Source organism: Arachis stenosperma, chromosome 7 (assembly GCF_014773155.1).
Source record: "Arachis stenosperma cultivar V10309 chromosome 7, arast.V10309.gnm1.PFL2, whole genome shotgun sequence".
In the NCBI taxonomy this organism is placed as follows: Eukaryota; Viridiplantae; Streptophyta; class Magnoliopsida; order Fabales; family Fabaceae; genus Arachis; species Arachis stenosperma.
This window is the reverse complement of record NC_080383.1, coordinates 15,845,575-15,870,038: the sequence shown is the minus strand read 5'-3', so window position 1 is coordinate 15,870,038 and position 24,464 is coordinate 15,845,575. Positions and strand designations below refer to the sequence as shown.

The 24,464-nt window shown below is 38.0% G+C and overlaps 1 protein-coding gene across 1 annotated transcript; it reads right to left on the bottom strand.

Annotated features, from left to right (window-relative positions):
* Nucleotides 1-22,551: 22,551 nt before the first annotated feature.
* Nucleotides 22,552-24,183, bottom strand: LOC130940640 (ribulose bisphosphate carboxylase/oxygenase activase, chloroplastic-like). Its single transcript, XM_057868846.1, has one exon. It carries the CDS (start codon nucleotides 24,097-24,099, stop codon nucleotides 22,666-22,668), a length of 1,434 nt encoding a protein of 477 aa, XP_057724829.1. The 5' UTR covers nucleotides 24,100-24,183; the 3' UTR covers nucleotides 22,552-22,665.
* Nucleotides 24,184-24,464: the final 281 nt, after the last annotated feature.

Below are 24,464 nucleotides of genomic sequence, written 5' to 3'. Positions count from 1 at the left end.
AGTCTCTAAACCAACAATAATCTAATCATCAAAATGGCGCCGTTGCCGGGGATTTGCAATGGTGTTATGTTATTGGTTATTGTACATATGTGAATATTGTAAATAGCTTGTCTTTTGCTTGTTTACTAGATTTTGTTAGTTTTAATTTGTTTTTCCACTATGAATTCTCATTTTGGCTATGGGTTTGGTTCTAATTATGTTGTAGGAAATGTGCACTTCAATAATGACACTCATTATGGATGGAACCAACAAAGATGGGAGGAGCCTCAAGGAATTGATCACTCCTATTGGCAACAACCTCCGGATACTTATAGGTATAATTTCCATCCTAATGCATGCCAATTTAACGGTTATGATGAATCTTTTTGTAACACTCAACAACCACCATCATATGCCTATGAATCTCATCCTCAACATGAACCTCAATCATTCTCACAAGCCTTTCATTACCAAACACCGCCCTATGACCCATATCCATCATATAACGAATCACCCATACCATACTCTTTTGACCATTATGAGCAAGAACCCTTAGAACAACCACAACCCTATCAAGATTACTCCCAAGAACCACCTCAATACACACAATCTCCACAACCTTACCAAGAAGAACCACCTTCCTATTATGAACCCTCTCTCCAAAATGATGAGCCTTCCTACCCACCCCAAGCCCCAATAGACGATTCTCTCACTTTGTTACTTCAAGGGCAAGAGGCCATGAAGCGGGATACACTTGAGTTTGTGACCAACTTGACTAAGGTAGTGCACTCTTTAGCCTACCAATGTTTTAACACTCAAGATACTTCCGTAGCCACATGCGAAAAACCTAAAGAAGAGCAAAGTATGAAGGAGAAATTGGACAATCCGGTAGAGAAGGGAGAACCAAGTTTTGTGTTGGAACAATTGGAGGAGCCTATGATCATTGAAGAAAAGGAAGAGGTGGTTGAAGATTTAGGAGATGTTGAAAGTCCAAGGGAATGTAGCATCATGGAGCACCCTTCCAAGAAGCTTGATATCGATGTTGAGGAGGGTGCGCAACCTCCAAGGCATATCATCGTTGGAGACTTGGAAGAGGCTTATCAGGAGATGGATTCAATCATGGACGAATTTCTCTCTACAATGGAATCCTCTCCCATTGGACATGAAGTTAAAATTATAAAAGAATGTGCACAACCTCCCGTACCCTTGGTGAGCAACGAAAAAGAAAGTGAATTGGAGGAGAGCTACCAAGAGAAAAAAGTTGGCATGGTGTATATCGAAATTGAAGAATATGAAGAGGTTGATCAAGAGATGGATTCACTCATCAATGAATTCCTATCCAAAATTGACTCACCTCCCATTGGGCAAGATGAAGTTCTTGAAGACAACACCAAGCCAAGTGAAAAAGGGGAAAAGGTTGAAATTGAAGAAGCTTGTGAAGAGGTGGAAATAACTAAAGAAGAGCCTAAAGAAGTAGACCTTGCATTGTCTAAGTGTGGGGAGGTCTCCCTCCCCAAGTCACCATCCAACACAACATTCAAGTGGGTAAAATTCTTATCCCTAAGCTTTACTTTCTCGTTTGAATATGGCTTGATTCAAAATGATGGTCAACTTAGAGCTCTTTGTGGAGTTAAGAGTAGGAAAGAGTTGTGTAGTGGTTGGAAACATCATTCTAAACTCATGACGGTTGTAAGCTTAAAATTCAAGAGCAATGGTTGGTGTGGAACCAAATGGCATGGGTCTAGAAAGTTGTTTGGAAGCTTCTTTGATAATTCCAAGGCCATACCACCCGGATGGAATAATGACGATCAATTTAAGGACGGGTGTCAAAACAAAGTGTGGGATCCCGGATCGCACAATGAAAATCAAATTTGGGAGCTCATGGTTTGTGGAGAACTCCATCAAAGCTTGAAGATATTGAAATTGAAGAATGGAGCTTATTGGAGATTCAAGCATTGGTGGGAGTTCCAAGATGAATACAAGCACAAGCCACCTTGATAAGAAGCTCCCCATAAGTCCAACTTAAGGACAATAAATAAAAGTGCTAGGTGGGAGACACCCCACCATGGTAAACTCTTTCCATACTCTTTTAGTTTGTTAATAAGTGAATTGAGTTGCCATTGTAGGTAGATTCTCATTTTCATTTTTATCTTTTGTAAATATTGGTAGAATTAGTTTAATTTCTTGTTTTTGTTGTTTTATCAAGTTTAGTTAGTAGTATAGTATGTTGAATAAGGTTCTAGGGTGTTTTGGTAGCTGTTTGGAGGATTGAAAGGCTTGGATTGGTGCAAGAACATAGCAAAATTTTTTGAAAAAAAACAGAACACCATCCACGCGTTCGCGCACATGACGCGTACGCGCACCTGAGCATTTTTCGACCACCCACGCGGACGCGCACTGTACGCGTACGCGTGGATGCAAAAATTCTACCCCAGCCAAAAACCCGAGAGTTAGGCCTGCGCTGTGCAAACATTGGGCCTAAGGCACAAGTCTATGCACGCGTGCGCGCACCTGGCGCGTACGCACACATGATCTTAAATTTGCAATGCGCGCGCACGCACACTGCGCGCGCGCGCGTCGATTGCACAATCTGCACCCCCGGTACTTTTACCCGAGAGTTGTGCCAGACTTGGGCCGACACTATGCCTCCGGCCTAACTCGACTCACGCGTGCGCGCACCTGGCGCGTACGCGTCCTTCGACCAATATACCCATCGACGCATAAACGTGCATGACGCGCACGCGTCAGTAAAAAAAAAGAGTTTTTTTCTCATCTTCCATTTTCTTTTGTTCACTGCATTCGCATACTTCTACTCTTTCCATTTTCATTTTGTTTCTATAGCATGTTTTCAGTTTTTTTTCTAAGTGTCATTTCAATAATGGTGTTGGATTCTTACACTCAATTGTTGAGAAATTCTTGCATTATTTTGGTGCTTCTTGACTTGTTTGATATTGTTGGGTGATGACACTTTTAAATCAATGCTTCATCTTGTATGACTCTTATGTCTTTGTGCATTGATATGACCTCATATTGTCTTTCATGACCCACTTCTTCTTATGTGAACTTGATGTGCCATGTGCTCTTCATGCTTCGATTTTACTCTTGCATCAAGTATTAGTTAATATGCCATTAGCTTATATTGTTTTCTCACCTACATGCGTAGCTAACATGTAGTGAGAACCTTACTCTTATTTGGCATTAGCCCCGGCCTACGTTATACTTGTTTTGATATCTTTGTTGTAGGCCTAATTGTCGTTCTTCTTTCCTCCCCTTTTAGGTTGGCCACCAAGAAGGGAGAAATGAATACCTTTATATGGGGCAACAAACAAGTCATCCGCACTACCATTTGAGGAGCTCATCAATTGTAGCAACCCATCCACTCTGCTCTTCTTTGCGTGCACCGAGGACGGTGCAATCTTCAAGTGTGGGGAGGTCGTCCGACCGATCTCCATGGGTAACAATTTCCTTTTCAACACCAAATTTTTATTTTCTTTGTTAGATTAGCTATTGCATTGCATGATAGGTTGCATGTTAGTTAGAATTTGTACATATTTTTACCACTTCTTTTTATTAGGACTACTTGGTTAGGATGATGATTTCTTTCCCAAGAAACCGTTTTAGGGTAACCTACTAATTTGAAAAAGAAAATTTGTTGAACTTGCTTGAAAGAATGTATTTTGGAACATGGTTTTTGAGCTAAGAACACAAGCAAGTGAGATTTGAGCCTATTGATGTGGTTACATTTTATAACCACTTATTTTCCATTCTTGTGTGCATTATTCTCTTTCTATGATTGTAATCTTTGCTTTGTTTGATTCTTTATGTCCATTATTTTGTGTATACATGCATTTATATGATTGAGGCCATCATTTCATTAGCTCACTTACCCAAATAGCCTTACCTTTTATCTTCCTTTGTTAGCCATATTTGAGCCTACGATTAACCCACTTTATTCTTATTTTAGCACATTACAAGCCTTAAAACGAAAAAAAAAACAATAAATGTCCTTAATTTGGATCTTTGATTAGCTTAGGCTAGTGTGTGTGAGTACCATTCAAGTGTGGGAACTCTTGGGACATTGAGGGAATAAAAAGGTAGTTTTGTATTTTTGTTGTAAATATTGTGAGTTGGGTACATGCTCGTGTATTGATCAAATGTATAGACCTTATGCATTGATGCTCTTGTATAAAAAAAATGAGAAAAACAAAAGAAAAAAAGAAAAGAAAAAAAAATATAGAAAAAGAAAGAAAAAAGAAGAAAAAGAAAGAAATAAAAAGGGGACAAAATGCCCCAAAGCAAAGTGAAGCTCAATAAAATCAATGCATATGTGTTGTGAAATAAAAAAGAATACATGAGTATGTGAAAAAGTGAGAAGTGGGTAGTTAGGTTAGCTTTGAAATTGTATAGGATGTCATAGGTTAGGTGGGAAGTCTAAACTTATCAAAGATTCAAATCTCAAGCTCACTTAACCAAATATACATCCTATCCTGACCTTGGCCCCATTACAACCTAAAGAAAAGACCTCATGATAATTGTATGACATGCATGAAATATATGTTGATTGTTAGAAGAAGAACAAATCTTAGAAAGCATGATTAGGGGAGAATTGAGAGAATCAACCCTAAACACTTGAGCGAATAGAGTGCAAACACATCCGGTGAGGGTTTGATGCTCAATTACATGTTTCCACCTACAATCATCAACTTTCATGCAAGTTTGTAAAAATATTTAATAACTCAATTCAATTGTGGATTAGACTTGCTAGTCCTTTGCCCTTGTGCATATATGCTTCCTGGGAATTGATTTATTTTGACCAAGTAATTGCATTCATTTAGATAGTTGCATATAGGTAGATTGCATTTAGTTAGTTTTTATTGAATAAATGTTGATTCCTTTGCTTTCTCTTGGTTTTAGCATGAGGACATGCTTGGTTTAAGTGTGGGGAGGTTGATAAACCCCATTTGTAGGGTTTATCTTGTGCTTGATTTAGGGGATTTTATACTCTTTTACCCACATTTATCCATTGAAATAGCATGGTTTTATAACTTCTCCTTTAATTGCGCTTAAGAGTGAAAACATGCTTTTTAGGTCTTAAAATAGCTAAATCTAATTCTCCTTGATTCCATTAGATGCCTTGTGATGAGCGGATATTTTATACGCTTTTTGGGGGTAATTTCATGTAGATTTTAGCATGTTTTAATTGGTTTTTAGTAGAATAATATTAGTTTTTAGGCAAAAATCATATTTCTGGACTTTACTATGAGTTTGTGTGTTTTTCTGTGATTTCAGGTATTTTCTGGCTGAAATTGAGGGAGCTGAGCAAAAATCTGAGTTAGGCTGAAAAAGGACTGCTGATGCTGTTGGATCCTGACCTTCCTGCACTCGAAATGGATTTTCTGGAGCTACAGAAGTCCAATTGGCTCGCTCTCAACGGCGTTGGAAAGTAGACATCCAGGGCTTTCCATCAATATATAATAGTCCATACTTTGCGCGAAGAAAGACGACGTAACTTGGCGTTGAACGCCAAGTACATGCTGCTGTCTGGAGTTAAACGCCAGAAACACGTCATGATCCGGAGTTGAACGCCCAAAACACGTTATAACTTGGAGTTCAACTCCAAGAAAGGCCTTAATTCGTGGATAGCTCTAGTCCCAGCCCCAGCACACCAAGTGGCCCCAGAAGTGGATTTCTGCACCAATTATCTTAGTTTACTCATATTTTGCAAACCTAGGTTACTAGTTTACTATTTAAACAACTTTTAGAGAATTATTTTGTACCTCATGATATTTTCAGATCTGAATTACATACTTTTTGACGGCATGAGTCTCTAAACTCCATTGTTGGGGGTGAGGAGCTCTGCAGCGTCTCGATGAATTAATACAATTCCTTTATTTTCCATTCAAACACGCTTGTTCTTATCTAAGATGTTCATTTGCGCTTAATTATGGAGAAGGTGATGATCCGTGACACTCATCACCTTCCTCAATCCATGAACGTGTGCCTGACAACCACCTCCGTTCTACATCAGATTGAATGAGTATCTCTTAGATTCATTACTCAGAATCTTCGTGGTATAAGCTGGATTGATGGCGGCATTCATGAGAATCCGGAAAGTCTAAACCTTGTCTGTGGTATTCTGAGTAGGATTCTAGGATTGAATGACTGTGACAAGCTTCAAACTCCTGAAGGCTGGGCGTTAGTGACAGACGCAAAAGAATCAATGGATTCTATTCCAACCTGATTGAGAACCGACAGATGATTAGCCGTGCTGTGACAGAGCATAGGAACGTTTTCACTGAGAGGATGGGAAGTAGCCATTGACAACGGTGACACCCTACATAGAGCTTGCCATGGAAGGGACCTTGCGTGTGGAAAAGGATTTCAAGGAAGAGTTGAAATTCAGAGGACAAAGCATCTCCAAAACTCCAACATATTTCTCATTACTGCACAACAAGTAACGCTTTTATTCTCTTTTATTTTTCCAATCTAATAATTCCAACTGATAATTTTAATTAATATCCTGACTAAGAATAATAAGATAAACATAGCTTGATTCAAACCAATAATCTCCGTGGGATCGACCCTTACTCACGTAAGGTATTACTTGGACGACCCAGTGCACTTGCTGGTTAGTTGTGCGGATCACAAATTCGTGCACCAAGTTTTTGGCACCGTTGCCGGGGATTATTCGAGTTTGAACAACTAAAGGTTTATTTTGTTGCTTAGATTAGGAAGAATTTATCCTTTTTTTTACTAGAATTGCATCTTTTATTATCCCTTTTTAAAAAATTTTTTTTTCAAAAATATTATTTTTCTTTATCAAATTTTAATTTTTTTCGTGAGTTTAGTGTCTTGTTCTAAGTTTCGTGTCAATTGCATATTTTATATTTTTCTTTAAAATTTTCGAACTTGTGTTCTTTGTTCTTCATTGATCTTCAAGTTGTTCTTGTTCACTTTTCTTGTTTGATCTTGAGTTTTTCTTGTTTTGTGTCTTTTCTTGTTTTTCTTGTTCTTTTTCAAAACATTAACTTTCAAAAATTATACTTTTATCCATAAAAATAATACATCTTTAAAATACGTTACATTTTTAGCTTAGTTGATTATAGCGTGGGTTTTATGTTCTTAGCAATTGGGCACCTTCTTTTTAAAATCCTTTTTCAAAAATAATTTTTCTTGATTTAATCTTGTGCCAAACTTTAAGTTTGGTGTTTTCTTGTTAATCTTTTCATAATTTTCGAAAATTTTATTAAAGTTTTCTAAAAATTTTAAGTTTGGTGTTCTTCCTTTTGTTCTTGGTGTTCTTGTGAATCTTCAAGGTGTTCTTGAGTTTTTCTTGTGTCTTGATCTTAAAATTTTTAAGTTTGGTGTTCCTTGGTGTTTTCCCTCCAAAATTTTCGAAAATAAGGAGCATTAGATCTAAAAATTTTAAGTCTTGTGTCTTTTATGTGTTTTTCTCTTTCATCATAAAATTCAAAATTCAAAAAAATATCTTTTCTAACTAATTTTGAACTATTTTTTCGAAAATTTTTTTATAAAAATTCAGATTTCAATTTTAAAATTTTTCAATTCTTATCTTTTTAAGTTTTTTTTTTTAAAAAAAAAATTTATCTTTTTCAAAAATAACCTAACCACTTTCTCTCTCCTCACTTTTTCAAAAATCTTCATAAAATATTTTCAAATTCTTATTACTTTTTTTTATTTTAATTTTCTTATTTTATCTTATTTTTATTTTGGTTTTATTTTATTTCGAATTTTTTTATTTATAAACTAAAAATTTAAATCCACATTACCCCTTTACTCCAACATGGACATAAGCGGAAATGAACAATCCAAGAGGACTCTGGGGTCATATGCTAACCCCACTACTACTTCATATGGGAGTAGTATCTGTATACCCTCCATTGGAGTTAGTAGCTTTGAGTTGAATCCTCAGCTCATTATCATGGTGCAGCAAAACTGCCAGTATTCCGGTCTTCCACAGGAAGAACCTACAGAGTTTCTGACACAATTTTTACAAATTGCTGACACAGTACATGATAAGGAAGTAGATCAGGATGTCTACAGATTATTACTGTTTCCATTTGCTGTAAAAGATCAAGCTAAGAGATGGTTAAATAACCAGCCTAAGAACAGCATAAAAATATGGAAACAGTTGTCAGAAAAATTCCTGAATCACTATTTCCCTCCAAAACGGATGACACAGCTACGGCTAAGCATCCAAGGCTTCAAACAAGGAGATAATGAATCCCTTTATGATGCCTGGGAAAGATACAGAGAGATGCTAAGAAAATGCCCCTCTGAAATGTTTTCAGAGTGGGTGCAATTAGACATCTTCTACTATGGGCTTACAGAAAAAGCTCAGATTTCTCTAGACCACTCAGCTGGTGGATCTATACATATGAGAAAAATAATTAAAGAAGCTCAAGAGCTTATTGAGACAGTTGCCAGAAATCAGCATCTATACCTAAACAGTGAATCTTCCATGAAAGAAGAAGCTAAAACAATAACTGCTGAACTCAATCCGGTAGATCAAGCTAATGAATTCAATCAGCAGCTGGACTTTCTAACCCAGCAGCTAGCCGAATTCAAGGAAATACTCCAGGAAACAAGAATGGCTAACAGGAATATGGAAGTACATTTAAAGCAAACAGAAAAGCAACTATCAAAATAAATAACAGAAGAATGCCAAGCAGTTCAATTAAGAAGTGGGAAAACATTAAATACCTCACTTCAAAGCAGCAGGAAGCCAAGAAATGAACAAATGGCTGCTCAAAATCCCTCTGAGGACAATCAGAGCCCAGAGAGGAATAATGCTGGCGCTGAACGCCCAGACCATGCTCATTCCTGGCGTTCAACGCCAGAAACAAGCATGAATCCGGTGTTGAACGCCCAAAGGAAGCACAGTTCTGGCGTTCAGACGCCAGTAACAGGTAAGGAGTTGGCATCTAACGCCACTCCAGCTTCCACCCCTGGCATTCAAATGCCAGTGGGGGATCAGTCACATACAAGTGCTGATAAGAACTCTTCTAAAAAGGCTTCCCAACCCACTTCTGTAGGTAATAAACCTGCAGCAACTAAGGTTGAGGAATATAAAGCCAAAATGCCTTATCCTCAAAAACTCCGCCAAGCGGAACAGGATAAGCAATTTGCCCGCTTTGCAGACTATCTCAGGACTCTTGAAATAAAGATTCCGTTTGCAGAAGCACTTGAGCAAATACCCTCTTATGCTAAGTTCATGAAAGAGATCTTAAGTCATAAGAAGGATTGGAGAGAAACTGAAAAAGTTTACCTCACTGAAGAATGCAGTGTAGTCATTCTGAAAAGCTTACCTGAGAAGCTTAAAGACCCCGGGAGCTTTATGATACCATGCACATTAGAGGGTAATTGTACCAAGCAAGCTCTATGTGATCTTGGGGCAAGTATCAACTTAATACCTGCATCTATTATCACAAAGCTTGGTTTGACTGAAGAAGTCAAACCAACCCGGATATGTCTTCAACTTGCTGATGGCTCCATTAAATACCCATTAGGCGTGATTGAAGACATGATTGTCAAGGTTGGGCCATTTGCCTTTCCTACTGACTTTGTGGTGCTGGAAATGGAGGAGCACAAGAGTGCAACTCTCATTCTAGGAAGACCTTTCCTAGCAACTGGCCGAACCCTCATTGACGTCCAAAAAGGGGAAGTAACATTGAGAGTCAATGAGGAGGAGTTCAAGTTGAATGTTGTCAAAGCCATGCAACATCCAGACACCCAAAATGACTGCATGAGTGTTGATATTATTGACTCTCTGGTAAGAGAAGTCAATATGGCTGAGAGTCTCGAATCAGAGCTAGAGGACATCTTTAAAGATGTTCAGCCTGATCTGGAGGAATCAGAGAGAATAGGAGAACCTCTGAAAATCCCTCAGGAAGAGGAGAAACCTCCTAAACCCGAGCTCAAACCATTACCACCATCCCTAAAATATGCATTCTTGGGAGAAGGTGATACTTTTCCTGTGATCATAAGCTCTACCTTAGAGCCACAGGAAGAGAAAGCACTAATTCAAGTGCTAAGGACACACAAGACAGCTCTTGGGTGGTCCATCAGTGATCTCAAGGGCATTAACCCAGCCAGATGCATGCACAAAATCCTACTGGAGGGTGACGCCAAGCCAGTGGTCCAACCACAAAGGCGGCTGAATCCAGCCATGAAGGAGGTGGTGCAGAAAAAGGTCACTAAGTTAGTAGAGGCTGGGATAATTTATCCTATTTCTGATAGCCCCTGGGTAAGCCCTGTCCAAGTCGTCCCTAAGAAAGGTGGCATGACAGTGGTTCATAATGAAAAAAATAAACTGGTTCCTACAAGAACAGTTACTGGGTGGCGTATGTGTATTGATTACAGAAGGCTTAATACAGCTACCAGAAAGGATCATTTTCCTTTACCATTCATAGACCAGATGCTGGAAAGACTGGCAGGTCATGAATACTACTGCTTCCTGGATGGATATTCTGGTTATAATCAAATTGCAGTAGATCCAAAAGATCAAGAGAAAACGGCATTCACATGTCCATCTGGAGTATTTGCATACAGAAGGATGCCATTTGGCCTGTACAATGCACCTGCAACCTTTCAGAGGTGCATGCTCTCAATTTTCTCTGATACGGTGGAAAAATTTCTGGAAGTCTTCATGGATGACTTTTCAGTGTTTGGAGACTCATTCAGCTCCTGCCTTAACCATTTAGCACTTGTTCTAAAGAGATGCCAAGAGACTAACCTGGTTTTAAACTGGGAGAAGTGTCACTTTATGGTGACTGAAGGAATTGTCCTTGGGCACAAAATCTCGAACAAGGGATAGAGTGGATCAAGCTAAGGTAGAGGTAATTGAAAAATTACCACCACCTGCCAATGTTAAGGCAATCAGAAGCTTTCTGGGGCATGCAGGATTCTACAGGAGGTTTATAAAGGATTTTTCAAAAATCGCCAAACCTCTGAGCAACCTACTAGCTGCTGACACGCCATTTATCTTTGATAAAGAGTGTCTGCAAGCATTTGAGACTCTGAAAGCTAAATTGGTTACAGCACCAATCATCTCTGCACCAGACTGGACATTACCATTTGAATTAATGTGTGATGCCAGTGACCATGCCATTGGTGCAGTATTGGGACAAAGGCATGACAAGCTTCTGCACGTCATTTACTATGCCAGCCGTGTTTTAAATGACGCACAGAAGAATTACACAACCATAGAAAAAGAGCTACTTGCAGTGGTTTACGCCATTGACAAATTCAGATCCTATTTAGTAGGATCAAAAGTGATTGTATATACTGATCATGCTGCTCTTAAATATCTACTCACAAAGCAGGATTCAAAACCCAGACTTATAAGATGGGTGTTGCTTCTTCAAGAGTTTGATATAGAAATAAGAGACAGAAAAGGAACAGAGAATCAAGTAGCAGATCACCTGTCCCGAATAGAACCAGTAGAAGGGGCGTCCTCCCTCTCACTGAGATCTCTGAAACCTTTTCGGATGAGCAACTCTTTGCCATCCAGGAAGTGCCATGGTTTGCAGACATTGCAAACTACAAGGCAGTGAGATTCATACCCAAAGAGTACAGTAGACAGCAAACAAAGAAACTGATCACGGATGCAAAGTATTATCTTTGGGATGAGCCGTATCTCTTTAAGAGATGTGCAGACGGAGTAATCCGTAGATGTGTGCCTAAGGAAGAAGCACAGAAGATCCTATGGCACTGCCATGGATCACAGTATGGAGGACATTTTGGAAGTGAGCGAACAGCCACAAGAGTCCTCCAATGTGGCTTCTACTGGCCTACTCTCTATAAAGACTCCCGAGTGTTTGTACTTAATTGTGATAGTTACCAAAGATCTGGCAATCTACCTCATAGTTATGCCATGCCTCAACAAGGGATCTTGGAGATTGAGTTGTTTGATGTATGGGGCATTGACTTCATGGGACCTTTCCCACCATCATACTCAAACACTTATATTCTGGTGGCAGTGGATTATGTATCCAAATGGGTGGAGGCTATTGCAACACCCACCAATGACACTAAAACAGTGTTAAAATTCCTCCAGAAACACATCTTCAGCAGATTTGGTATCCCTAGAGTATTAATCAGTGATGGGGGCACTCATTTCTGCAATAAACAGCTTTACTCTGCTCTGGTTCGCTATGGAGTTAGCCACAGGGTAGCTACTCCATATCACCCACAAACTAATGGGCAAGCTGAAGTCTCAAATAGAGAACTCAAAGAATCCTGGAACGGACTGTAATTAACCGTAGAAGGGATTGGGCAAGAAGCTTGGATGATGCTCTGTGGGCATACAGAACAGCATTCAAGACCCCTATAGGGACCTCTCCATACCAGCTTGTGTATGGAAAGGCATGTCACTTGCCAGTGGAACTGGAACACAAGGCCTACTGGGCAACCAGATTCCTAAACCTTGATGCCAAGTTAGCTGGAGAAAAACGATTGCTCCAGTTAAATGAGCTAGAGGAATTTAGACTCAATGCTTTCGAGAATGCAAAGATTTACAAAGAGAAAGCGAAAAGATGGCATGATAAGAAATTGTCATCCAGAGTCTTTGAGCCGGGGCAGAAAGTTCTGCTATTTAATTCTAGGCTCAAATTATTCCCCGGGAAATTAAAATCCCGGTGGAGAGGTCCATATGTAATTACAAACGTATCACCATATGGATACATAGAGCTTCAGGATAATGACTCTAACAAAAAGTTCATTGTTAATGGACAAAGAGTTAAACATTATCTTGAAGGCAATTTCGAGCAAGAATGCTCAAAACTGAGACTTAATTAAAGCTCAGTAATAGTCCAGCTAATGACATTAAAGAAGCGCTTGCTGGGAGGCAATCCAGCCAATCACAAAATTTAATTTTATTTGTTTTTATTGATTTTTACAGGTATATGTCAAAGTATCTTCAAGGTAAAAAAGTAATTGATTGAATTCACAGAGTTACAGGGGAATTTGGAAGCTCACTGGCGTGAAAAAGCCAGTAAGAAATGTTTTGGGCGTTGAACGCCCAAAAGAAGCACCCACTGGGCGTTCAATGCCAGTAAGGGTAGCCATCTGGGCGTTTAACGCCAGATTGACAGCATCTTGGGCGTTTAGAAAAACGCCCAGTGACAAAGGACTTCCTGACGTTCAACGCCAGAAAGAAGCAACAGCTGGGCGTTGAACGCCCAGGAGAAGCATCAACTGGGCATTAAACGCCCAAAACATGCAGCAGTTGGGCGTTTAACGCCAGAATGGTGGGGAGGAGGTAAAATTCGTTTTCCTTCACAAATTTTCTAATTTTTATGTTTCAATTCATGATTTCTTGCATAAACATGTTTCAAAATATCATCCTTCAATTCCAAAAATTTTAATCCTAATTTCTAAAAAACCCTAATTTCTAAAATCCCTTTTTCAAAAATATCAAATGTATCTTAATTCATAAACACAAATCTTTTTCAACTCATCATATCTTTTGGATTTCGAAATTGCCTCTCCCTCTATTCCTCTCCTTTCCTTTCTTTTGCTTGAGGACAAGCAAACCTCTAAGTTTGGTGTGATTTGCCATGATCACTGAGCTAAAACTCATTAAGATCATGGCACCTAAGGGAACAGGAAGAGCAAGGATGTGAACTTAAGCGAGCTGAAGCGTCCAAAATTAATTCTTGAAGGCATCCCACAGACTAGAGGAACATCCACTTCCCAAAATACAGGTTGTTAAGTTCTAATTCTAGCTTTAACTCTGTGATAGTATTATTATAGGATTTTACCTTAGAAGTTATATAGGAGTAGTAGTAATTAGCATATCTATTTTGATTTTATTTTCAATTAAGTTATAATTTATTTTTCTCATCATCATCAAACATGAATAAAATAGTAGATTTTTAGAATAAAGAGGCAATTTAATCTTTTCGAGTTCTTAATAAGGAAAATTCTAATTATTTATATGTGGTGGCAATACTTTTTGTCTTCTGAATGAATGCTTGAACAGCGCATATTTTTTTATATTGAATTTTATGAATGTTAAAATTGTTGGCTCCTGAAAGAATGATGAACAAGAGAAATGTTATTGATGATCTGAAAAATCATGAAATTGATTCTTGAGGCAAGAAAAAGCAGTGGAAAAAAAAATTTTTGCGAAAAAAAGAGAGAAAGAAAAAGCAAGAAGAAAAAGCCAATAGCCCTTAAAACCAAAAGGCAAGGGTAAAAAGGATCCAAGGCTTTGAGCATCAATGGATAGGAGGGCCCAAGGAAATAAATCCAGGCCTAAGCGGCTAAATCAAGCTGTCCCTAACCATGTGCTTGTGGCATGCAGGTCCAAGTGAAAAGCTTGAGACTGAGTGGTTAAAGTCGTGATCTAAAGCAAAAGAGTGTGCTTAAGAACTCTGGACACCTCTAACTGGGGACTCTAGCAAAGCTGAGTCACAATCTGAAAAGGCTCACCCAATTATGTGTCTGTGGCATTTATGTATCCGGTGGTAATACTGGAAAACAAAGTGCTTAGGGCCACGGCCAAGACTCATAAAGTAGCTGTGTTCAAGAATCAACATACTAAACTAGGAGAATCAATAATACTATCTGAATTCTGAGTTCCTATGGATGCCAACCATTCTGAATTTCAAAGGATAAAGTGAGATGCCAAAACTGTTCAGAAGCAAAAAGCTACTAGTCCCGCTCATCTAATTAGAATCTGAGCTTCACTTGAAACTCTGAGATATTATTGTTTCTTAATTTTTTTTCATCCTATTTTATTTATCTAGTTGCTTAAGGACAAGCAACAGTTTAAGTTTGGTGTTGTGATGAGCGGATATTTTATACGCTTTTTGGGGGTAATTTCATGTAGATTTTAGCATGTTTTAATTGGTTTTTAGTAGAATAATATTAGTTTTTAGGCAAAAATCATATTTCTGGACTTTACTATGAGTTTGTGTGTTTTTCTGTGATTTCAGGTATTTTCTGGCTGAAATTGAGGGAGCTAAGCAAAAATCTGAGTTAGGCTGAAAAAGGACTGCTGATGCTGTTGGATCCTGACCTCCCTACACTCGAAATGGATTTTTTGGAGCTACAGAAGTCCAATTGGCGCGCTCTCAACGGCGTTGGAAAGTAGACATCCAGGGCTTTCCTGCAATATATAATAGTCCATACTTTGCGCGAAGAAAGATGACGTAACTTAGCGTTGAACGCCAAGTACATGCTGCTGTCTGGAGTTAAACGCCAGAAACACGTCATGATCCGGAGTTGAACGCCCAAAACACGTTATAACTTGGAGTTCAACTCCAAGAAAGGCCTTAATTCGTGGATAGCTCTAGTCCCAGCCCCACACACACCAAGTGGGCCCCAGAAGTGGATTTCTGCACCAATTATCTTAGTTTACTCATATTTTGCAAACCTAGGTTATTAGTTTACTATTTAAACAACTTTTAGAGAATTATTTTGTACCTCATGATATTTTCAGATCTGAATTACATACTTTTTGACGGCATGAGTCTCTAAACTCCATTGTTGGGGGTGAGGAGCTCTGCAGCGTCTCGATGAATTAATACAATTCCTTTATTTTCCATTCAAACACGCTTGTTCTTATCTAAGATGTTCATTCACGCTTAATTATGGAGAAGGTGATGATCCGTGACACTCATCACCTTCCTCAATCCATGAACGTGTGCCTGACAACCACCTCCGTTCTACATCAGATTGAATGAGTATCTCTTAGATTCATTACTCAGAATCTTCGTGGTATAAGCTGGATTGATAGCGGCATTCATGAGAATCCGGAAAGTCTAAACCTTGTCTGTGGTATTCTGAGTAGGATTCTGGAATTGAATGACTGTGATGAGCTTCAAACTCCTGAAGGCTGGGCGTTAGTGACAGACGCAAAAGAATCAATGGATTCTATTCCAACCTGATTGAGAACCGACAGATGATTAGCCGTGCTGTGACAGAGCATAGGAACGTTTTCACTGAGAGGATGGGAAGTAGCCATTGACAACGGTGACACCCTACATAGAGCTTGCCATGGAAGGGACCTTGCGTGTGGAAAAGGATTTCAAGGAAGAGTTGAAGTTCAGAGGACAAAGCATCTCCAAAACTCCAAGATATTTCTCATTACTACACAACAAGTAACGCTTTTATTCTCTTTTATTTTTCCAATCTAATAATTCCAACTGATAATTTTAATTAATATCCTGACTAAGAATAATAAGATAAACATAGCTTGATTCAAACCAATAATCTCCGTGGGATCGACCCTTACTCACGTAAGGTATTACTTGGACGACCAAGTGCACTTGCTGGTTACTTGTGCGGATCACAAATTCGTGCACCACCTTGATATGTTTGTTAAGTGATTTAAGGTTTAGGAGGCAAAGATTGGATCAAGGGAATGAAGAAAGAAAGCATGAAAAGTTGGAGAACTCATGAAGAAATGAAAGAACCGGAAAGCTATCAAGCCAACCTCTTCGCACTTAAATGACCATAACTTGAGCTACAGAGGTCCAAATGATGCGGTTCCAATTGGGTTGGAAAGCTAACGTCCGGGGCTTCGAAACGATATAAGATTTGCCATAGTTGCTATATGTATGGTGGTGCGCATGCGCATAGTACGCGCACGCGCCGTTGTTGCCACCTGGTTCACTTAAAGCAAAACGTGACCAGCGAATTCTAAAGCCTTGTGGGCCCAATCCAACTTCTTTCTGATGCTATTTAACCCAAGGAATGAAGAGGGAAACACATGTTAGTTACCATTAGTCATAGTTTAGTTTTAGAAGTAGTTAAAACTAGTTTCTAGAGAGAGAAGCTCTCACTTCTCTCTAGAATTAGGATTAGGATTAGGTTTAGTTCTTAGATCTAGATTTAGATTCATCTTCTTCTACTTCTATCTTCTCAATTCCTTGTAGTTACATTCATTCTTCTCCTATTCTTTTAGTGTAATCTCTTTTATGTTGTTTTTATATTTTGTTGTAGATCTAGTATTGTTCCTTCTACTTTCTTTCAATTCAATTCAAGGTAATTCATAATAATTGTGTTTCTTTTGATTGTTGTTGTTAATTTCTTTCAATAATTGTTGTTAGATTCTCTTCTTGTTGTTAATTTGCTTTGCTTTTCTTTTGTGCCTTCCAAGTGTTTGATGAAATGCTTGGTTGGATTTTAGTGTAGGTTTTGTTCCTCTTGGCCTAGGTAGAGTAATTAGTGACTCTTGAGTTATCTAATCCTTTTGTTGGTTGATAATTAGAAGTTGCTAATTGATTTGAATGCCTCTAAAGCTAGTCTTTCCTTTAGGAGTTGATTAGGACCTGAGGAATCAAATTGATTCATCCACTTGACTTTCCTCCATGGTTAAAGGTTAACTAAGTGGGAGCAATACACAATTCTCATCACAATTGAGAAGGATAACTAGGATAGGACTTCTAGTTCTCATATCTTGCCAAGAGCTTTGTTAGTTGTTAGTTTATTTCCTTTGCCATTTATAATTCTTGTCTATAATCTCAAAAACCCCAAAATAACTCACAACCAATAACAAGACACTTTATTGTAAATCCTAGGGAGAACGACCCGAGGTTTAAATACTTCGGTTTATAGATTTTAGGGGTTTGTACTTGTGACAAACAAATTTTTGTATGAGAAGATTATTGTTGGTTTAGAGACTATACTTCGACGAGATTTCATTTGTAAAATTCTAAACCGTCAAAAATCCAATCATCAATGGGCCGACGACATCCCTAATCCAAAAAGCCTTATATATCCTAACCAAATACCAAAAAGGGTACTCAAGACTGGTGCTGAAAAGAACCCACAAAATACTAGGAAGGCCCCAAATTCCAAGAATGGGCCCACTCAACCCAAGCAACCCAATAAGGGAAGTAAACTCAAATAGAAGCTTCTCCCCACCTAGGGCTGGCAACGGGGCGGGTAGGGGCGGATTTTTGCTCTACCCGACCCCGCCCCGTCGTACAACAACTCGCATAGAACCCGCCCCACTTCTACCCGCGGGTAGTAAAACGTTGAACCCTAAACTGCCCCTGCGGGTACCCGTCCCATCCCTACCCGCCTCTATAATTATTAAAATTCAATAAATAAAATTAGATTTCAAAATTTATATAACTATCATCACATACATAACATAAATTAAAGTAAAAATTTAAATATGATACAATATTATTAATCATTTACTAATTATTTTACATATATTATACATATTATATATATTATATATATAGCGGGACGGGTAGGGGCTGGTATTATCTAAACCCGACCCCGCCCTGCCCCTCCCAAGAACCCGCCCCGAGCGGGTAGAAGCGGGGTGGGTACCCGCGGGTTCGGGTGGTATTGCCATTCCTAACCCCATCAAACTCTCTCGAAACCACATCACCCTCCTCTTAAGGTGAACGAAAAAAAAGCATTCTGAAGTTGAAGTCATGGAGTTGGCCATCTTAGAGAATATGAAAATCCTGTAGAATAAGCATTGGGAAGCCTTTCTGGCGATGAAAAATTCTAGCTCTAGCTCCGAATTATCCTTAGCCATGGTGAGGCCCCTTTTCTCCTCTCAACCTTCAGAGATCCCTGTAGCAAATTTATCCATAATCAGGGAGGTTTCGCTAGAGAAACCGCCTGACGACAACATAGTTATATCCGTTGAAGATTCTATTGGAAAAAATCATCAAATCTGTGATCAAAGCACAGGGACCACTGGAGAAAATTCCCAAGCTTGATATTTCTTTCTTGTATGCTGACCCATTTTTACCTTATCTTGTTAATGATGAATCTTATCGCTTGAAATTGTTGTGGTGCAAGTGCTAAAACTTTCCCCTCTTTTATTAGAGATATCAAAATGGAGTATGATGTGAATTTTTTAATTCTGATGGAAACTCATATTAGTGGTGACCGTGGTAAAGCTGTTCGTGATAAGTTAGGCTTTGATAGCAGCTTTATTGAGGAAGTCCAGGCCGGTCTGGGGGTATATGGTGCATGTGGAATTCTAATATTTGAAAAGTTGATATTTTATAACACCAGAGACAATTTATCCATCTAAATATTGAGAATAGTAACTTCCTCCTTAGGTGCTCACTGCCATTTATGGGAGCCCTCAAAGGGAGCATCGCAAGACTCTTTGGGATAGCATCGTATTTTAAATTATGATATCAATCTTTCTTGGTGCTTAATTGGAGACTTTAATGCTCTGCTACATAATTTAGAAAGAAAAGGAGGATCAAGTAACCAAAATTCGGGAGCTTGTATTGATTTTAATAATTGTGTTTTGGATTATGGTCTCATTGATATTGATTTTTCAGGATGGCCTTTCACTTGAAAAAGGGGTAACATAGCTGAAAGACTTAATAGAAGTTTGAGTAATATTGATTGGCAAATCTCCTTTCTGGAGACTAAAATTAAACACATTTCTATGTTCCAATCGGATCACTCTCTGATATACCTTCAACTTGCGCCATCGCTGCCCCCAATAGGAGAAGATGTCACTAAATTTTAAAATTCTTTCAAAATCTAGAATTCAAATTTCTTTGGTCACATTTTGAGAAAGAAGAACCATATTATTAGAAGATTTCAGGGGATAGCTTCTAGCCTTAGTACCAATGGGAACCATTTTTTGGAGAAGCTTCAGGTTAAACTTTGGAAGGAGTATGAATATATCCTAATTCAAAAAGAGATTGTATGGTTTCAAAAGTCTCGATGCAAATAGACTGAATTTGGGATCAGAATACCAAATATTTTCACGAAACAACTATGGCCAAAAAAAGAAGGAACAAAGTTAAAGATCTCTAAAATGATGATGAAAACTGGATCTCAAATAGCACTAATTTAAAAAATATGGCTATATCTTTCTACTCTATTCTTTATTTTGATAATATTCTTGGTTCTTTTTATATTTTAAATAAAACCTTTTCCATTATAAATATTGATGAGATATTTAATTATTTATATAAAATATATCTTTAATAAGATAATTGATTTAGTAGCTGATTTTTAGTGTGTTCACTATTTTCTTTATTTGACAAAGGTGTTTGTCTTTTTAAAAAACATAAGTATTTCAATTTATATTTGGTAAATATGTTTAGTTCTGAAACATGTTTTTAGAAAGCAGACAAAGAATTAGATGATTCCATTAAATAGTTCCATTCCTTTGTGCTCATTTTTTGAAAGAAATTCTAAATATAAATTGTCGTAACCATAGTTAACGAATTAACATAAAGTACAATGTCCTGAATCGATTTATATAAATATATAAAGAGGGGATTCGTGTGTTGAAAATTCATTTAGGAATTTATGTAAAGTTGGCTACTCTTTAATTTATTTAAGTAAAAAGGCCTATTTCTATATCTAATTTAGCTTTTGTATCATGTATAATAGTATTTTCTTAATCTCCTCTCTTGAGTTCTAACATGGTATCAGAGTCATGGTATTTTTCTTGAAAATGATAAATTTTGTTTTCGATGAAACCACCATGCTTTCCTTCTCAAGTATTCTTTTTTTTTTTCATGTGTTTTCTCTCTCTTTTTTTTTAGTCTTTATTTTGATGTTTCCTTACCTAACCGATGACCAGATCAACATTCAACATCTTCTACTCATTATTCCAATCCGCGCCCATGTCCAACCCGGTTTTGACCCGAGCCTCGACTAGACTCGCTTCAATGTTTTTCTTGCGTTAACTTGAATTTACTCAGTCGCTGATGCAGCTCCATCAACCACTCACGTGCGACCACGTGTCAGTAGGTTGCTGACATGGTAAGTGACATGTCTACTGACGTGATTGATGATGTGCCAGTCTTGTGGGATCCCTCTTTAAATATTTTAGTGTCCTCTTTTCGATTTCACCCTCCGTTTTTTAAAATTTTGCTCCAATCTTATCGTTTTTCATCTTTGTGGGATATTTACATATTCTTATGGAGAAACTAGATATTTTTTTTGCCACATTCTGATAGTTTGTCATCTTTCTGACAGTTTGCCACTTTTTCGTTAGTTTGCCACTTATTCAGCATTTTGTCATTTGTTCGGCAGTTTTTTGGCAGTATGCCAATTTTTTGGCAGTTTCGTCTGTACTACCTCCAACAATTTCGTCTGTGCTTCCTCCGACAGTTTCATTTGTACTTTTTTGGTAGTTTTGTCTGTGTTTTTGTTTCGGCAGTTTCATCTGTGCTCTGTTCTGACAGTTTCGTTTGCATTCGTTCTATCAGTTTTTGTTTTTTTATTACGTTATTTTAAATAAGTTTCAAATTCAAGTTGTCATTTGAATTTAAGAGGTGATATTAGAGTAATAATAAGTAATTGAGAGTTAGTAGTGATTAGTAGTTAATAAATAAATATTTATGAGATTAGTTTGTACTATTTCTATATATAGTTTAACTCTCGTATCATGTAACACACAACTTCATATATAATATCACTTTTTGAATTTCTCCTCCTGAGTTCTAACACAATAACTATTTCATACTTGTATAGAAATTTTAGTCAAATATTATTAGGATTTTTAATTACCAATTTATTAAAACTTTTAAATGTCGAAAATAACTTATCAAATTTAAATTTTAAAAAGATCTTTTTAAAAATAATAACACTTATATTTAGTAAATTAAATTAAAAATAAATAATTTTTAATAACACAAAAAACAAAAAATTTTTTTGGTAAAATTTTTTAAAATTAAAAAAAATTATAATAAATATAAATAAATAAAATACGATTATTTTATTTTGATGAATCTTGAATCCGGATTTGATGTACCCCAATTTTAGAATGTTACTCCCCTCAGTATATGTTCTCTGTGATTGATAAGTTATCAGAAATAGCCAATGTGTACAATGGGCTATTTTAAATTGATTTTGGGATTTATTAAAGATCGAACTCTTGACTTTTTGGATCTAAAACTCTAATACCATGTCATGATACCACTTATCCCAGAGATTTACGCTGATGAAAAAAGATAATACTAATGATTATATCTCTAATACTCCCTAAACTTCTATTGTATGCATTGTACAAATATTCCATTGACTCCTCATTCTTTCCCTTTATAAAAAGACCCATATTATTATTATTATTATTATTATTATTTTTTTGGGTCTTGAAAGATCTATATTATCTAGTTGGACTACATTACAGTTCAAAATAATTATTGATACTATATGTATCTTTAATATTGTCTGCCTCAATCCAAATGTCCAGAAAACTACTTTGTAGGGCCAAACCCAAGCTCAAAAAACAAACATTAGCTTCAGCCTCTCTCTCAGTCAGAGAAGAGATTTGTTCTTGAACAAAAAAAGAAAACAAAGGAAGAGGAGATGGAGATCTGACATGTTGCTGCTAGGAATACCTATTTTGTGTATTTTTCTATTTTGTACTCGGTCCTCATGTCTCTGTCTACGTATAGTATGAACAAGACTTTTGAGCCGTATGTCTTCTCATTCAATTTTCCAAAAAATTAAACTTGTTCTTAGTAGATAAAGAAATAGTTGTTCTTAATTCCTGTATATGAATTTTAGCTCGGAAATTTTATATAGATAGAGATAGAGAGAGGGATGGGAGGAATTTGATTTGATATGCATGATGCACAATAATAACCCAAAACTATTATTATTATTAGAGGATAATGATCCATCCAGTAGATTAAGAATATAACAACAAAGTTATTTGATTATCCAAATCTTTGCATTTCTCTCCGATTCGTAAACTTAGAATGTGTATAGGCAGGTTCCATCATCACTTCTAGCGGTTGGGTCGAAGTTTGAAGCATTTGGATCAGTGCATCCTTCGGGGACAGGAACACCAATTTGTTGCGCTGCTTTCCCGTAGAAAGAGCCACTCTTAATAGCATCTTGGTTGGCATCGCCAAGAGCAGCTTCGTTCAAATACTTGTCAGCCAATTGGACTCTCTTCACATTCTCTTGCTCTTGGACAAGCATGTTGCCGTACTCCAACAACTTTGCCAACGTCATCTTTGGTTGCTCGAACGTTGGTGGTCCTTCCTTTGAGTTCACTAGCTTCTTCCCAACTCCGTCAACTCCAACACCAGATACCCACTTCCTCACTTCATCATCGTACACTCTGGCCCTCAGTGCTCCAAAGAAATCAATAGATTGGCCGGGGAAAGTGTCCACAAGTTTAACAATGTCCTCAGGAGGAACATTGTCGGTACGGAAGATTCCGGTGCAGACACCAATCCTGTCCTCTCTCGTTGGCGCCCAGTAGAACTTCTCCATACGGCCGTCACGAATCAAGGGAGCATAGAGGGTGGAGAAATCGTTACCGGTGACCACGATGGGAACTCGAGGATTCTCTTCTTTGTTGTACATCCCTGGGAGCTGAACATTCGTGGGGTTATCGGCGATGTTCATCAGGGTGGCGTTGACCATCTGGTTGTTCACCGTGTACTGCGTAGCTCCACCCATACGACCTGCTCCTGCGTCTAGATCGTTGATGAAGAGGCAGCACATCTTTCCTTTCTTGATTATGTCCGCTGCTTCGCGGTACCGTTGTCTTATCAGCTTTGCTGGCTCTCCGGCGTTTCCGCTTTCGAGTTCTCCGGCACTCATCATGATCGGGTTGATTCCCATCTTGGCAAACACAAGCTCACATTGGAAAGATTTTCCCTGACCTTTGCCTCCCCAGATACCAAGAATGAGAGGAACCTTGATATTGGGCAGAGTCATGAAGTTCTTGCTGATGTGGACAACAAGCTTGTCCATAAAAGCAGGAGCAATGTAAAATCCGTCCTTCGTGTTGTCCATGTACGTTTTGAGGCCGGTACTGAGGTATTCATAGGAGCTCATGACTGCATAGTGAGTGCCAGTATCCATTGGAGCTTGGAAGAGAGGATCAACCATACCCTTCCCTCTTGTGATGTCTTGCTGGTCATCTGAGATATCATAGGCCAACCCTCTCCATCTGTCCTCATCTGTCTGCTTGTTCTTGTCCTCATCGACCGCCACAATCTTGAAGCTTCCGGAGGAAACCTTGTTGCTGCTGGGGATTCTTGATGTAACCTTCTTCAAGCTGCTTCCGAAAAAAGCTGATGAACTAGGAACGGATGAAGCCACAGCTCCAGAACCATTCAAACTCACTAGAGTTCCTTTGACAGCTCCTATGGTTGAAACTGAAGCAGCCATGGCTGTGTTATTGTTCTTGTAGCAGCAGAGAGTAATTGCACTACTACAGAGGAAATAATGAACACTATAAAGACTTATTATAGTGGCTAAGTTGAGTTTAGATAAAGGAATATAAGGGAATATCTTTCAAGATTGGTTGTAGAATCCTTAACATCCACACAGTGAAGATTAGTTTTTAAGCCACGTGGCAGATCCAAGATATAATAAGTTACCCTTACGAGACAGATATTCTTTGGTTGGAATATGAGCCATTTCCTGATCCACCAATAATGAGGAGAGTTTACTACCACACAAAATAGGAGCAATAATCCATCTCTTCATGTTCAATCCTATGGCTTGTGTCTAATTTCTTCCACAAGATGATA